Source organism: Taurulus bubalis (genome assembly GCF_910589615.1).
Source record: "Taurulus bubalis genome assembly, chromosome: 1".
Lineage (NCBI taxonomy): Eukaryota > Metazoa > Chordata > Actinopteri > Perciformes > Cottidae > Taurulus > Taurulus bubalis.
The window spans coordinates 14,274,324-14,289,127 of record NC_136589.1 but is presented as its reverse complement, the minus strand read 5'-3'; the positions used below and the strand labels follow the sequence as shown (position 1 = coordinate 14,289,127).

The window sequence follows — 14,804 nt, the reverse complement described above, 5'->3', positions numbered from 1 at the left end:
CTTCTGTTTGTCTTTGTTTATCTGTTTTCCTGTCCACCTCACCTTCTCTTTTCTCCTCTTCTCCCGTCTTCCTCCCTGCCTCCCCTCCTCCCACACGAGGAAGCGAGATGTGGCCGACCAGCAGCAGCTAGATCTATTCTCATAGGACGACTCGGACACGTGACTCACTCAAACAGGCGGATGGCCCTTCAGCGCTTATCCAGGGCTGTTTGGTTTTTTTCCTCTCTCCATCGATTCCGTTAATCCAAGCTATCAAGGTTACACCTGAAATAAAAGGAAACACCTCGGAGAATCCACATTGTAGCACCCCAAGACACAATGCCGTATACGCTGAGGCCGACTTGTGCGAAATTAGCTCGATCAGCAACACAAGCAGAAAGGGAAGCGACGGCAAAAGTCAGTTTACTCATCAAGTGGAGTACTACCACTGTAAAACAGTATAATTCCTCCTCCTCCTGGAGAAGCCTTGTCCGGTCGGAGATGTATGCAGATTTGGGAAGACGTACTCGTTTAGGTCGGGATGGGAAGTGTCCGGTGTTTCTTAAGATTCTCTTGTGAGTTCCTCAACTGTATGGAGGTGCAATCTCCATTTACTTCTGTCCTTTTTTGAGGCCTCGTTCATCCTAAACCCGTATTGTAATCTTCGCCTTAGACGCCCATTCTTCATTTTAATAGTCCAAGTTTTGAAATTTCTGCCACTGCCCCAATTCTATGGAGGTACATTTATTATTTATTCATGCTCGCAACAACAATAAAACAAACGGATTTAGCGAGGACATGTCTCTCCAGAAACAATGTCCTTCTCTGGATAAGACGCAGATTGGGTCGAAATTTGTTCTAATAAAAACGTATGACTGTGAGGTCTGTGGATTAGCCTGAATAACTGGGACTCTAGGAAGAAAGGAGTGTTTTTTTCTTTTTCTTTCAGTGCTTTTAGCATCACTAATGAAATTCCTCTCGGCTCTATTATTTTGGGGTCAACAGCGGAAATGTATGAAACTGATATCTCAAAACCCGGGGCTATAAAACTGAAGCAATCTGCATAAATTTGATTGTTTGTTTTTGGGAGAGGTGTAAATTGGGTGAACCAATGATTTTATTCTAAGTCCCAACCATAAAATAGACTTTTGAGGAAAATTGCTTATGGCCTAAATCTAGAATTTGGTTATTATAAGACTTTTTTTTTCATTTGTGTTTCTTGAAATTGTGTTTAATGAAATGCAAATCAAAAAGTCAGGCGCTTCTCCTTGCTCTGTTGACATCGGCAAACCGGATACGCATGCTTTCAGTGCACGCTGATAGCGCCGCCCCAACCGCGTCATTACGGAAGCCAAGAAGCAATATACGGATCTTTTCTGAATGGAAGCTTTACATTGGCTTGCTGTGTGTTTTTTTTCGCTGGTCTGAATGCAAGAGGAGACTGTAGATAGGTGTTTTTTTTAACATTAAATAAAGGTTATTTAGTCTTTTTTATGCTTGAAATACATGAGATTATCCAAGTAACAGTATAATGAAAACGCAGCTCGGGGGAATGATGGACAATCTCGAGCCGTGTGAAACATGTTGTCACTAGGAAGAACTACAGAGTTGGCTGAAAAAAACATCGACAGATGTTGTTTGATTCATATTGAAGGTGTCGACAATCAGTGAGATTTTATGTAAAACATCCGAATGCACACACAAGCGTCCTCCTCCCCGAGGACGCTTTGTCCCGTTGTCATGTGTGCGTCCTTGTGCTTATATCTTCTTGTTGTACATCTCAGACAGTTTGTGGACGATATATATTTGCATTCCCCATTCTCCCTGCGGACGTCATTGTGCCTCCTCGTCCAATGGGTATCTGTTTGACCTTTGACCCTTTTACCACACAGGGGAGCTGGAGGAGGAGATGGAGAATCCAGAGATGGCCGACCTCCCCGAGAAACATAAGCACCAGCTCAGACACAGAGAGCTCTTCTTGTCCCGCCAACTGGAGTCTTTACCTGCCACACACATCAGGTACACACTGCTGAAACAACACCCGGGTGTTATGCCACTCGAGTATCCGTTTCGCTTTAGTTTTTAGACTCTCACAGGGCCCCGTTTTGATAATGCATACCAATCTCAGGCTGTGAATGAAGCGTTTCTTTTATACTACGAGTCCACAAATCCCAGTTTTCAACTCAAAACTTAAAATAACTTTTAAAGAACAAGAAAAGTACTCGTTTTAAAATAAATGGCAAAAAAAAAATAAATAATTAAATGGGGACCTGTCATTCGTTGACAGTCCTGGGTTATTTGATGATACCTGTGGTTACCGTACTAACTGCAAATTTGGTTTAATGCAAAAACTTTTTTCACCTAGTATTTTTATGGTCGTAATAGATTAAACAAATTTCTACTCTTTGGATTCTGTTCGTGTGGCTGTAAAAACCTGCATTCCAGTCTAACGAACTCGGACGTAAAATAATTCAGTGTGCACGTTAAATGCTAAATGTCAACGGTAAGCCGTTTCTACATATAAGAACACCAGTAAGCTCCGGGTGAACCTACCTGATCATTACAACCTTATTACTTGACATTTCTGAACAATGGCAAGGAGAGCAAACTGACATCAGCCGGCATAAAAATAGTCTCTGAGGACTGAAAGCTGATTAAGTTTTCTAACTTTAACACTTGTGTGCTGCCGCGCGTCAAGGCTGCACACAGGTGTTTTTTGAGTTTATCACCCTGGCATCGGGTTTGCCTCCGGCTGCGGAGGTGCGACGACTCGGCTGATAAATAATTTGGATTCAGGCATCGTCGCTGCAGTTTTTTTAGATTCATCCGACATCAAAGCATCCTCTTAGACTGTTCGAACCAAGGTAGCACTTCTGCAACCTGTTATTCTGTGTTCCACATGTTATTCACTCGGTCTTCCCTCCTCCATGTCTTAACCTGTTTGTTTGTTTTTTTTTCCTTCCTTCCTCGCCTCCTTTCCTTACATCCTATCTGGACTGCAGGGGGAAGTGCTGTGTGACTCTGTTGAACGAGACAGAAGCCCTGAAGTCTTACCTGGACAGAGAGGTACGTACCGCCAGCTGAAATGACAGGACGCGGCCTTCTAAACTGTGGTTAGGTGTGTTTGATTTCAGGATTAGAGGGGGGGAGAGAGAGAGAGGGGGAGGGAGGGTGTGAGAGATTTATGAGTTAAGAGATTCTTGTTTCCAAATGAATTATTCAACGTGTTGACCTAGAATGTTCTTTTCACATACAGTAATGAGGAGACGAGAGACTAGCAGAGGGGAAGATGCGCGCGCACACACGCACACATATGCAGACATGGATACACTCTCTTTCGCCTCTCCGCTCGCCCGTCTCGCTTCCTGTTCCTTTCCTCCCTTTAATACCCTCACGCCTTTCTACCATCTGTATTTTCCCAGGATGCCTTTTTCTATTCGCTGGTATACGACCCTCAGCAAAAGACTCTGCTGGCTGATAAGGGCGAGATCCGCGTGGGGAACAAGTACCAGGCCGACATCACCGACCTCCTGAAAGAAGGTACATCATACTTGAACTTAAATCTGGGGCTTTTTCTTTTCTTTTTCTTGACACAGTTTTCCAGAGAGTCTTATTCACAGGGTCGCACATTAACGTTTTTCCTTTTTATTGCACTCCTGTGTGCCGATTTCTTTTTAAGGAATTTTTTTCCCTCGTTTCTCTTGAACATTTCATGAACTTTTAAGGTGCACTGAATATCTTTAATTAGTTATTTAAAAAAAAAAAGTGATTAACCTGGGTTTCAATGGCAATCACAGTGTGGTGGCATGATTATACATAATCAAAGCGTCACGAATAACAAATTATTGTTTATGTGCTGCATAAGTGATGATATTACAGTCACCTGCAGAGCATAGAAAGGATGGAGACCTCACTGTTGGAGTGTTTACCATTACTTTTGCTCAACAATCTCTAAAAGCACCCGTTTCCTCCTCACACAGGATAATGTGTACACTTGCATCAGGCAGTAATTTTAACAACTTAATACAATGCAACCTTTCCAGAAATATAGTACACGTACATATGTATTTTTATGAAAGCACATGGACACCTGCTGCCGCTGGCTTCCTCTGGTCCTACCGGCCCGTCCACCACATGCTGCTGTCGACATCCGATAATCTCGCCCCGCATGTAGTACATGGAGCGGGTTGGAGATTAAAAATGGAAGAAATGGTTTGTTTCAATTGATTTGGCAAGTTTTGCTAACTAGTGTCATCATAAATGTTATTTATTTATGTGGCACTTTGAGTTTCTTCTGAAAGAAAAGTGTGTTTAAAAATGACATTTATTATTATTTAATGTCCCAGATAATCTACATTTTGAATCGAACGTGGTTTTTATTTTAATCTCTACTAATGTGTGTTTGCAAGTTTGCAAGTTTTTTTGTGCGACATTTCCAAAATAACTTTTGATTCTCGCAGCCTGAAGGATATTTTCCAGACAATGTGCCAGTGTTGTGTGCAGATATTCAGCATTTTTAGATGTGACTGTTTTCCTGCCATATTTAGGGGTTTCAGTGTTATGCCAGAATTTTATTCTTAGCAGGTGGGGAAAAAAAAACTCTGAAATTGCAATTAGGCACCGTAGGGACACCAAGCGCTCTAATTAAAGCCATGTTAAAGACATTCCGCTACATGTGTTGAAGTTCAGGTTGGTTTGTTGCCGCTGGCGGCTTGACAGACTCCACCTCTCCAACTGAGGGATTCATTCAAGCTTTACACAAGCTCATCATGGAGCAAAAATGAAAAAGGAGAAACCAGGAAGAATGTACAAACTCTTGTCGTACATATGTGGTCCACGAGGAACCGCAGTAGACTTGAACAGCGTAGGAGAAATAACTGTGTGTCTGTGTGTTTTCTGCGTCCGTGCAGACGAGAAAGATGACCGAGACCTGGAGAAACTAGAGGAGAAGATCTTTGACCCCAACAGCTTGCTGACAGAGAAACAGATTGACCAGTTCTTAGTAGTTGCTCGGTAAGTCAAAGTGCTTTTTTTTAAAGAAACCATTGGTACAGATGAAAACGAGATGCGTGTCGATATGTGAGCTTTAGAGGTGTTCGGAGGCAGAGAGCAACGTCTCCAACCTTTTTTCCTCTGAGAGCTAGTTGTAGTTTGTGTTTTACTTTTATAGTCCTTGAATAACGCTTCAGCCTTTTCCTTTGAATGAATGAATATATACTTTATTAATCCCCAAGGGGAAATATTTTTGTTTGCTTTATTAGGATTTGCGACACTTTAAAGCTCATCTTCGTCATTTGAGTAAACGAGCGTCTTGATCTCCTTTTTCACTTTCTCCGTTCATAGACTGCATTCAACCTGAAAGTCCAGAGAAAAGTTGCTGTGGACTTTGAAGTGGCGCTACGTCTTTTACCGACTTGACGCTCGCACCGCAAACGAGGCGTGCACACACTTAAGTGTGGAAACAGGATATTTTCTGCCTTTCTTTTTATTGGCCTGGCTATTTTCTGAGGTCATCGACAAACCTGGTGTGTGTGCTTTCTAGCCTGCTAACGTCGCACGGTGTTGCACAATGTCACCAACGTAACTTGTTTAACCAACAGCTGATTGGCAAATAAGCCTTTCGTGACAGAAGGGGGCGGGATGTCTGTGAATTTGATCGGATAGAAATCAAAACGGATTGATCAAGTGACTTTAAACCATTGACGAGCCACTCGGAAACGGGTAGTGAGCTACTAGGAGCTGATAGGCGTGTTGGTCTGACTATTCCTTTAAACCAGTGGTTCTCAACTGATCTGGCTGCAGGACCCACCATCACCCCTAAATGACAAGCCGTGACCCAAATCCAGGAAAACACTTCTCCAATTGATTTAAGAAAAATATGGTGCAGTTTTAACCTGAGATTAGTACAGGATATCACAGTTTGCACGAAAAAAAAAAGACTCAACAGCTTTCATGCACAAACATGAAGTAAAAAAGTCAAACTACTGAGAAATGGTTTCAAAAAGACCCAAATGATGTAACATTAGCTGAGAATACCCTCTCACTGAATCTATGGCCAACGCTGCACTATGGAAACAATTCTGTGTCTTGAGGAAAGCGGAAGCGTTCGTGGTGGGAACGCAGCATTAAGGAGTGTGAATAGACAGCACTCTCCTTCAAAATAAAAAATCCCCTTCAAAATAAAAGCACAGGGTATTTTTCTTACAATATTTTTTCGCTCAGGCATGAAAACGGGTCGCGACCCACCAGTTGAGAATCACGGCTTTAAAGTATCTCAAATGCTTCTAAACATTTGGTCGTCTTCGTTTCTTTTCTTTTTTTATTATTTTTTTTAAGAGCTAGCAGTTTTATCTCAGTACAAATTGGCTGGAGTTGTATAATTGCTCTGACTACAACACTGAATATTTTATCAGGAAGCACTGGATTTTTATACATAAGTGGTTCAGGATAAGACCTTCAGAGAGAACTATATCAATCACTAAATGTGAAACTCAAATCTTATTTCTCTCTAGAAATTATATATATATACACGTCTCTCTATATGTGCATTTTCTTCATATTGTGCATCTCGTCTGTCCTTCAGGTCAGTTGGTACATTCGCCAGAGCCTTGGACTGCAGTAGTTCTGTCCGGCAGCCCAGTCTGCACATGAGCGCTGCGGCGGCCTCCAGAGACATCACCTTGGTGAGATACCCGCACGTATACACGCATGAAAGCGGCCTCGGGTTAAATCGGCATCACACCGCCATCGGTGGGAAGAGTAGCAGCTGTGCTTGTAGTGCACATGCGTGTTAATGTGCGTTTTGTGGTTCTGATTGTTGAGACTTGTCTGTGGGTATCCTGAAACGAGCACCGGACCCCAGAAGCCTAGTGGCTCTGTTCTGCCCTAGATCTTATCCTCATATATAAAACATAGATGAGGACACACACACACACACACAGCCCTAAGCCTTGAACAAGGGGGCTGCATATAAAACTCCATAGACTGAACAAATCATCCACGTTATTCTCCTCCCAACAAGTCTGCAGATTAACCAGTGTATTTTCCCGTCGTGTGTTCAGTTTCATGCCATGGACACCCTCCACGCCACGGGCTACGACATGACCCGAGCCATCGCGGCGCTGGTACCCCAGGGTGGGCCCGTCCTCTGCAGGGACGAAATGGAGGAGTGGAGCGCCTCGGAGGCCAACCTGTTCGAGGAGGCGCTGGAGAAATACGGCAAAGACTTCACCGACATCCAGCAGGATTTTGTAAGTGGCAAAAGTAGTGGAAAGGAATTAAACGGTGTAGTGTGACATTTTGGGGAACTGTCACCGGTGGATGGTTAGCCTGGAAATGGGGAGGGGGCGGCGGCAGCTAGCCTTCTTAAACGGTACAAAGAAATGCCTGCAAAGGCAAGGCAAGTTTATTTTTGTAAGAGCCTCACAGTGAGAGTCCAGAAAGTTGGCAGAAGAAGGGCGGCACATCATCAGCTGTGTCACTACAACACATTGTTTGTACAGTTTTCTTTTTTTTTTTACAGATGAAACAAACAAGGTACCACATGGTAATTCGTGAGGTTCATAGATGTTGGGAGGTGTATTTCCAAAACTGCTTCCTACAGGGTTAATTTAAGGAATTTCCTTCATGGGAAAAATCTAATGTCAGCACTATTCAGTGTTAAGTTTGTTTCCCGATAACATGATCATGATTATCAGGCTTGAGGAAAATCTATTTCAATACATTTTCACCTTTTTGTTTAATAAAAAGCATTTCAGCTTAATTAAATAGTGTGGAAATATGTAAGTAGTAGTATTGAGCAATGCGCTTCATCTATGGAATGGGTCTTGTCTAATTTAAAGATGTGTGTACTCGGTATTCAATGCCACAACTTGAGTGGCGAAAGCACAGAATTAGAGTTGAACTTATGTTATTTAGCTGACGTTAGATGGAGCAACTTTCAAGTACAACAGTGGTCTTGTCGGCTAAAGTTACATTCTAGCAGAGAGTGACATGTCAAAGATGTGCACAATAAACAGTTACACAGAGAAACACTCTCTCGGCTGGCGCACAATGGCGCTGCCATTTGTGGACTTTGCTGATGCACAATCTGCTGAGCGCTCACTGTGTGCGTCACTCCACCACCTGGTGGCGGACTGCCGCTAGTGCGGCTCGCTCAGGTTTCCACCCAGGCCTTCTCTCAAACAGGACTACGCCACCATTATGGGTGTGGCCTCAACCTAACGGCTCTTTTTCCTCTCAAACTTCTCAGAGGCCACTCAACAGTGCTTCTTCAACTCCAGCAGCTTTGGTGGCCAGTTCTGTTGTTTTGTGGTCATTTAAAATAAGGAAGCTACTCGTCTAGGAGACGGGAGTGCTAAATCCACTGCTTAAAAAGCATGTTGACAGTTGGGTGTGTGTAGAAAATGCCACGAATTTCTTTGTTGGTCTGCTTTTACCAATTTAGCAACGTCTTCACTGAAATAATGACTATTTTGTGGCCTCTCTCCTCCAGCTGCCATGGAAGTCCCTGACGAGTATTATTGAGTATTACTACATGTGGAAGACCACAGACAGATATGTACAGCAGGTAAAACAATAAACATTATATCTCAAGGTTTCAAGAAACATATCTTCATTGGCATTTAGTCATTTATACCAAGCTGTACTTTGTTTGGACTGTTACACATTTACCTTTTTTTTGCATGCATCCGATTTACATCTTTAGTGTGATATTTAAAAAAAAAGAAAAGGAATATTGTTATCTTCTGTAATTCCTTTACACTTGATTTTAGTGTTTCTCGCTCTTTTTTTCTGGTGAACAATTCCATTTTGTTTTCTTTTTATACTCCTTTTTCTCACAGTTTGACTGTATTCTGTCGTCAGGGAGGCTGCAAATTAAAACGTATAACAAAAATAATAACCTCATTGTTCTTATTGGAAATGATTCAGTTTCATTCAAACATATTCTGTACGCCGTCTTAAAACCAATGGAATTCAGATGAGGGTGTCTTTGGAGCAAACATCTTATCACATTATTATTTCTCTTCCTCTTCCTCCTCAACCTCTGTCTCTGCTCCAGAAACGATTAAAAGCAGCCGAGGCAGAAAGCAAGTTGAAGCAGGTCTACATCCCGAACTAGTGAGTCCCTCAAGTTTCTTTATGAATCAAATTATTATTATTATTGTCAGAGCTCCTGTGTCACGAATGCATCAGGAGAAGTTGTTTTGACCCTCGACAGCTACACACGCTTCTCTCAGTTGATTAGTGTTCATGACCGCTGCTGCTGATGGATGTTATCTTTCTCTTTGATGGTCTTACCCTCTCACTGTTTCTGTGTCGCCCCTTCAGTAACAAGCCAAACCCCAACCAGCTGAGTAACAACGTAAAACCAGCTCTGGTGAATGGAGCGGCGGTTGCAGGGATCGCAGGTATCCCGGGGAACCCTGTCCAAGGCGTCCAAGGCGTCCCAGGGCTCCCAGTGGTCCCAGGTGTCCCAGGGCTCCCAGTGGTCCCAGGACCTCCAGGCGTCCCAGGTGTCCCAGGACCTCCAGGCGCCCCAGGTGTCCCAGGAACCCCAGGTGTCCCAGGCGTCCCAGGCTCGGCGCAGATCCCTGGCCTCGGAAGAGCCTGTGAAAGCTGCTACAGTAAGTCACTCGGCGCTGCTGTCGTCATGTGACCTGCCGTTTCTTTTGCTCATTGAAAAGGAATCCAGGACGTCTTGCTAAATTGTACATGATGAGATTAGGATAATTGCTTTGGCCTTCACAGTTTCAATCATAAATATATAAAAGGGGCTGTTTCTTGAGGTGAATATGCATTCACCTCAAGTGGAAAAACAGGACCTTTTTAAAAGTTATATCATTGAAATGCCTTGATACTAATTCCTGGCGCCTTGCCACCACCGATGAGATCCGCCCTGAGATGCTGAAAGCGCTGGACATTGTTGGGCTGTCTTGGTTGACACGCCTTTTCAGTGTCGCATGGGGGTCGGGAACAGTGCCCATGGACTGGCAGACCGGGGTGGTGGTTCCCATCTTCAAGAAGGGGGACCGGAGAATGTGCTCAAACTATCGTGGCATCACACTGCGCAGCCTCCCGGGAAACGCTTATGCCAGGGTGCTGGAAAGGAGGCTCCGACCGATTGTCGAACCTCAGATTCAAGACGAGCAGTGCGGATTCCGTCCCGGTCGTGGAACAGTGGACCAGCTCTTTACCCTCGCAAGACTACTGGAGGGGTCCTGGGAGTTCGCCCAACCAAGTCTACATGTGCTTTGTAGACCTGGAGAAAGCTTTCGGCCGGGTCCCTCAGGGGTTTTTGTGGGGGGTGCTGCGGGAGTATAGGGTGCCGGACCCGTTGGCACGGGCCATCCGATCTCTGTACGCCTACAGTAGGAGCTGTGTTCGTATCCTCGGTAATAAGTCAGACACGTTCCTGGTGGGTGTTGGCCTCCGCCAGGACTGCCCTTTATCACCGGTCCTGTTCGTGACCTTCATGGACAGGATATCTAGGCGCAGCCAGGGGGCGGAGAGGATCCGGTTCGGGAGTCTCGGGATCGCCTCTCTGCTGTTCGCGGATGATGTGGTCCTGTTTGCCTCCTCGGACTGTGACCTCCAGCATTCACTGGGGCGTTTTGCAGCCGAGTGTGAAGCGGCTTGGATGAGAGTTAGCACCTCCAAATCTGAGGCCATGGTGCTCTGCCGGAAACCGGTGGATTGCTCCCTCCAGGTGGGGACAAACTGCCTACCCCAAGCGAAGGAGTTCAAGTATCTCGGGGTCTTGTTCACGAGTGAGGGTAAGGTGGAGCGGGAGATCGACAGGCGGATCGGTGCGGCTGCAGCTGTAAAACAGACGCTGTACCGGTCCGTCTTGGTGAAGAGGGAGCTGAGCCGGAAGGCGAAGCTCTCCATTTACTGGTCGGTCTATGTTCCAACCCTCACCTATGGCCACGAACTCTGGGTCGTGACCGAAAGAACGAGATCTCGGATACAAGTGGCCGAAATGAGATAGAGATAGGGTAAGGAGCTCGGACATCAGGAGGGAGCTTGGAGTCGAGTCGCTGCTCCTTCGTGTCGAAAGGAGTCAGCTGAGGTGGTTCAGGCATCTAGTCAGGATGCCTCCTGGACGCCTCCAATTAGAGGTTTTCCAGGCACGTCCAACTGGTAGAAGGCCCCAGGGAAGACCGAGGACACGCTGGAGGGATTATATCTCCCGGCTGGCCTTGGAACGCCTCGGGATCCCCCAGAATGAGCTAGAAAGTGTTGCAGGTGAGAGGGAAGCCTGGGTCGGCCTGCTGAACCTGCTGCGACCGCGACCCGACCCCGGATAAGCGGCTGATAATGGATGGATGGATGATTCTAATTCACAAACGTAATTCCTTTTTGCACAAAGGTGCTATTTATCTAAGCCGCAACATAACGTAAATGCAGGTTGGTGACTTTGTGCTTCATGAGTGGTTATTTTGACATTTTAAAATGTCGTGGAGGTGATGGGAGGTTGTTTCTCAGGAATTTTACCAATACGCTGAAACGCCAAGATAAAATGTATGCACTCCAAAGTTTAAGAAAATTGGTAGTTTATTGTGAACCAGGGCCAAACCAAAGGTTTTATATGGCATATATAGCATACATAGTTAATTTAAGGAGCACAGATTGACGCCATGCTCTCTCCTATGTGGCACACATTTGATATTGGATTTACAAAATGGTGAGGAGAGAGAGAGAGAAAGCGAATAGAGAACTTGCCCTGCAGCAGAGTATTATTTAAGTTATTTTAGTGGTTCTAGTTAATTCAGTGTTGAATCATTAACGGCTGTGCTCTCGACGAGCACGTGTTTGTGATTGTGTGGATTATATATGTGTGCACTTACAGTATATACACTTACAGTATTTTATACTTTCTCCCGTCTATGCTTGCGTGTGCGTGTGTGTGTAGCCAGCAGCTCCTACCAGTGGTACTCATGGGGACCTCCAAACATGCAATGTCGCCTGTGCGCTTCATGCTGGACCTACTGGAAGAAGTACGGAGGGCTGAAGATGCCCACCAGACTGGATGGAGAGAGGCCTGGACCCAACCGCAGCAGCCTGGTACAAACTGACACGCGCTTCACTGGATATTTAGTTTATTTATTCTGCAAACAACAACAGCCTGCCTGTTTGCCTGAAGCTTTACCCTTATCTTAATTAAAGGAAGAGTTCATACTCCAGAGAAAAACATTTTGCTTCTTATCCTCATTCAATATGAACCACCGGTTGACGTTTTATGCTCATTAGAGCTGCTTATTTCATTTTCAAACTATTTTCTCAATTAATGATTTTGACGGCAAAATATCAAAGCAATGGGTGAAAAATGCTCATTATAAATTACTTATTTTATTTGTATTCGACCAACATCCCAAAACTCAGTCATTCAATTTACTCTCATACATGACAAAGAAAAAGCGTAAAATCTCCAACGTCATTAGCCGATTAAATAGTTTTTGGGTCCAAAAATAAAGTATTTGTTGGAGGTGAACATTGGATCATCAACCCTCGTCTGTAGCGCTTTCAAAACTCTTTGAATACAGACTTTTCAGATCACAGTCCTCACAAGTAACCATGGCGGCCTGTTATCGTGTAAATACTGCCGATGTGTGCGTACCAAGTGTGTACTGTGTCAACACGCCAGATGAAGTACCACACACGCTCTGTATGGGTAGACGTATTGTTGAGCAGTGAATTCGAGTAAATCATTAGCTACTAAATGACTTTAGCACCAGCTAATCTGCGTTAGCCGGCACAGTGTGTTGAGCGGATGCTACTTTGTTCATTCCAGTCGGCTCCTTCGTGCCAACCGCAATCAACCACGAACCCGCGACATTAATAACGTCTCTCTCTGTTTGTGCCCCCAGAGCCCCCATGGCCTGCCCCTGCGGCACAGCGGCAGCCCCAAATTTGCAGTGAAGACAAAACAGGCCTTCTTCCTGCAGACCACCAACCTGACGATGATGGCGCGTCGCCTTTGCTATGACATCATCAGGCCACGATTTCTAGCCAGGCACCCCTACCTCCCCGTCAACACAGCCGCCATAAAGGCAGAATGTAAGGGCCTTTTCTTCGTCCGCTCAGGTGGACTGTCTCATCCATTTGTTGTTGGGTTTTTTTTACCATATTTTTTTTGCAATGACTTTCTACAGGTGCCCTGCGGTTGCCAGATGGACAAAAAAAGCCTTCGCCACTGAAACCCATGGAACGTAAACCTCTGGAGTCTGTGGTTCGGTATTTAGGTGAGAAGACGCCGGTCACATGCTGCATCTGTTAAATTAATACCCCATGTTTAGTCTGTTTTTTATATTGGTGTGCTGTTGTAAATGACAGATTGGCTGGAGTGTCATGACATTTTATACAGACGATGTTAGCATTTAGCTCAGCCTCAGAGCTGCTTGCATGGCAGGCTACTCTTAGTATTGTTAAACTGTGGTTGATTAGTGTTCCTAAAGCCACATCACCCCAAATTCAACAATACATCTTTTGGCTTGTGCCATATAGTCCAGCTATATCCGAGAGAAGGCAGACATGTCTAAGGCGGATATCTCCAGCACTCTGCGACTCGCACCAAAACAATCCTGATTGATAAACGGCGCTACGACTAAGAGGAAAGAATTGGGATTTCGATTTTGGGGTAAACTCTTCCTTTAACACATTAATTCTGAGAAAAGTTGTGCTTTTCTCAAAGGATTAAAGTAGGAAAGGTTAAACGCAGAAGTCGTATTTCATGCACGTACCTGTTTGTGTATGAGAACTGTCATGAAGTTTTGTTACAGTATTTATCTCAAAGTATCTTCGTAAATATGTGTGAAAGTGCAAATATCGAGTGAGACACACGTCTGGTCCTCTGTCCTTCCCTTATCTGTCTGATTAACTGTAACCAAACCTAACTACTTAACTATAGTTTTACAATACTGTATTATATAAACTCTATGTGAAGGAACGTAAAGGCCATGTTTGTGGGTGGGTGTTTTGATTCATTATTGTATTGCATTTACTTTTATTGTTATTTGTATTTCCTGTTATTTTTTACTTTTTGTTTGTTTGCTTTACTTCCCTAATTAATTTCTTCCTTACTACTGTAAACTGATTAACACATACACACAAATGAAATACTTGTGCTGTCATAGTGCATACTTGCCAATAAAGTATATTTTAAAAAAAAAATGCAAAAGTGCATATGTCTTTATATTTGGATCCCTCTTCTCTCCCCTGCAGAAGCACACCCCCGTCCAGCCAAACCTGACCCGCTGCCTCGTGGAGCGTCCATCTCTTCAGCCAGCCTGACGCCCATCAAGTCCTCCCCCATCCTCAACAACGGCTCCCCCACCATTCTGGGCAAACGCAGCTACGAACAGCACAACGGACTGGATGGTGAGTGAGAGGAGAGAGGACACGTTGTTGTTGTTGTTGTTTTTTTTTTTTTTCTCTCAGCTTCAAAGTAATTCACTGAACTCCATATGTTGAAGCCTGATTCATTTCTACATCAGCTTTTTAGCTTCTACCCTCACTTTGCCATCCACTATTAGTTATTATAGAATATTTGAATACTTAAAAACATCTCATTTGATTTAAATCTCTGCTTTAGTTGAAAAATTTGCTCGATTTAAAAAAATCTATTTCTTGGTTGCTTTTAATGTGAGACTTTTAATGCAAAATGATATTTGATGGAGTAAATTACTTGAAGCTGAAGTTTTTCTATGTTTATGATCAAATCTAACCCTTTTAGGCAGTTGGTCATATGTCTGAAATTATTGGAGTGGAATAATGCTGTCATCATAAGCTTTTAAACACATTTTAGGGTTACTTTTTTCCAGTCT

The 14,804-nt window shown here is 44.0% G+C and overlaps 1 protein-coding gene across 1 annotated transcript in view; it reads left to right on the top strand.

The window, feature by feature from the left end:
* Nucleotides 1–14,804, top strand: part of mta1 (metastasis associated 1) — a gene marked incomplete at its 5' end in the record, with an annotated part of 39,496 nt that overhangs the window by 21,554 nt on the left and 3,138 nt on the right. Inside the window, 14 exons of the mRNA XM_079231949.1 lie at nucleotides 1,872–1,998; nucleotides 2,982–3,045; nucleotides 3,402–3,519; nucleotides 4,890–4,992; nucleotides 6,563–6,662; nucleotides 7,041–7,229; nucleotides 8,474–8,548; nucleotides 9,041–9,099; nucleotides 9,310–9,389; nucleotides 9,486–9,605; nucleotides 11,894–12,045; nucleotides 12,849–13,038; nucleotides 13,134–13,223; nucleotides 14,203–14,358. Of these exons, the coding sequence (XP_079088075.1) occupies nucleotides 1,872–1,998; nucleotides 2,982–3,045; nucleotides 3,402–3,519; nucleotides 4,890–4,992; nucleotides 6,563–6,662; nucleotides 7,041–7,229; nucleotides 8,474–8,548; nucleotides 9,041–9,099; nucleotides 9,310–9,389; nucleotides 9,486–9,605; nucleotides 11,894–12,045; nucleotides 12,849–13,038; nucleotides 13,134–13,223; nucleotides 14,203–14,358 (1,623 nt within the window). The remainder of the gene's footprint in view (nucleotides 1–1,871; nucleotides 1,999–2,981; nucleotides 3,046–3,401; nucleotides 3,520–4,889; nucleotides 4,993–6,562; nucleotides 6,663–7,040; nucleotides 7,230–8,473; nucleotides 8,549–9,040; nucleotides 9,100–9,309; nucleotides 9,390–9,485; nucleotides 9,606–11,893; nucleotides 12,046–12,848; nucleotides 13,039–13,133; nucleotides 13,224–14,202; nucleotides 14,359–14,804) is intronic.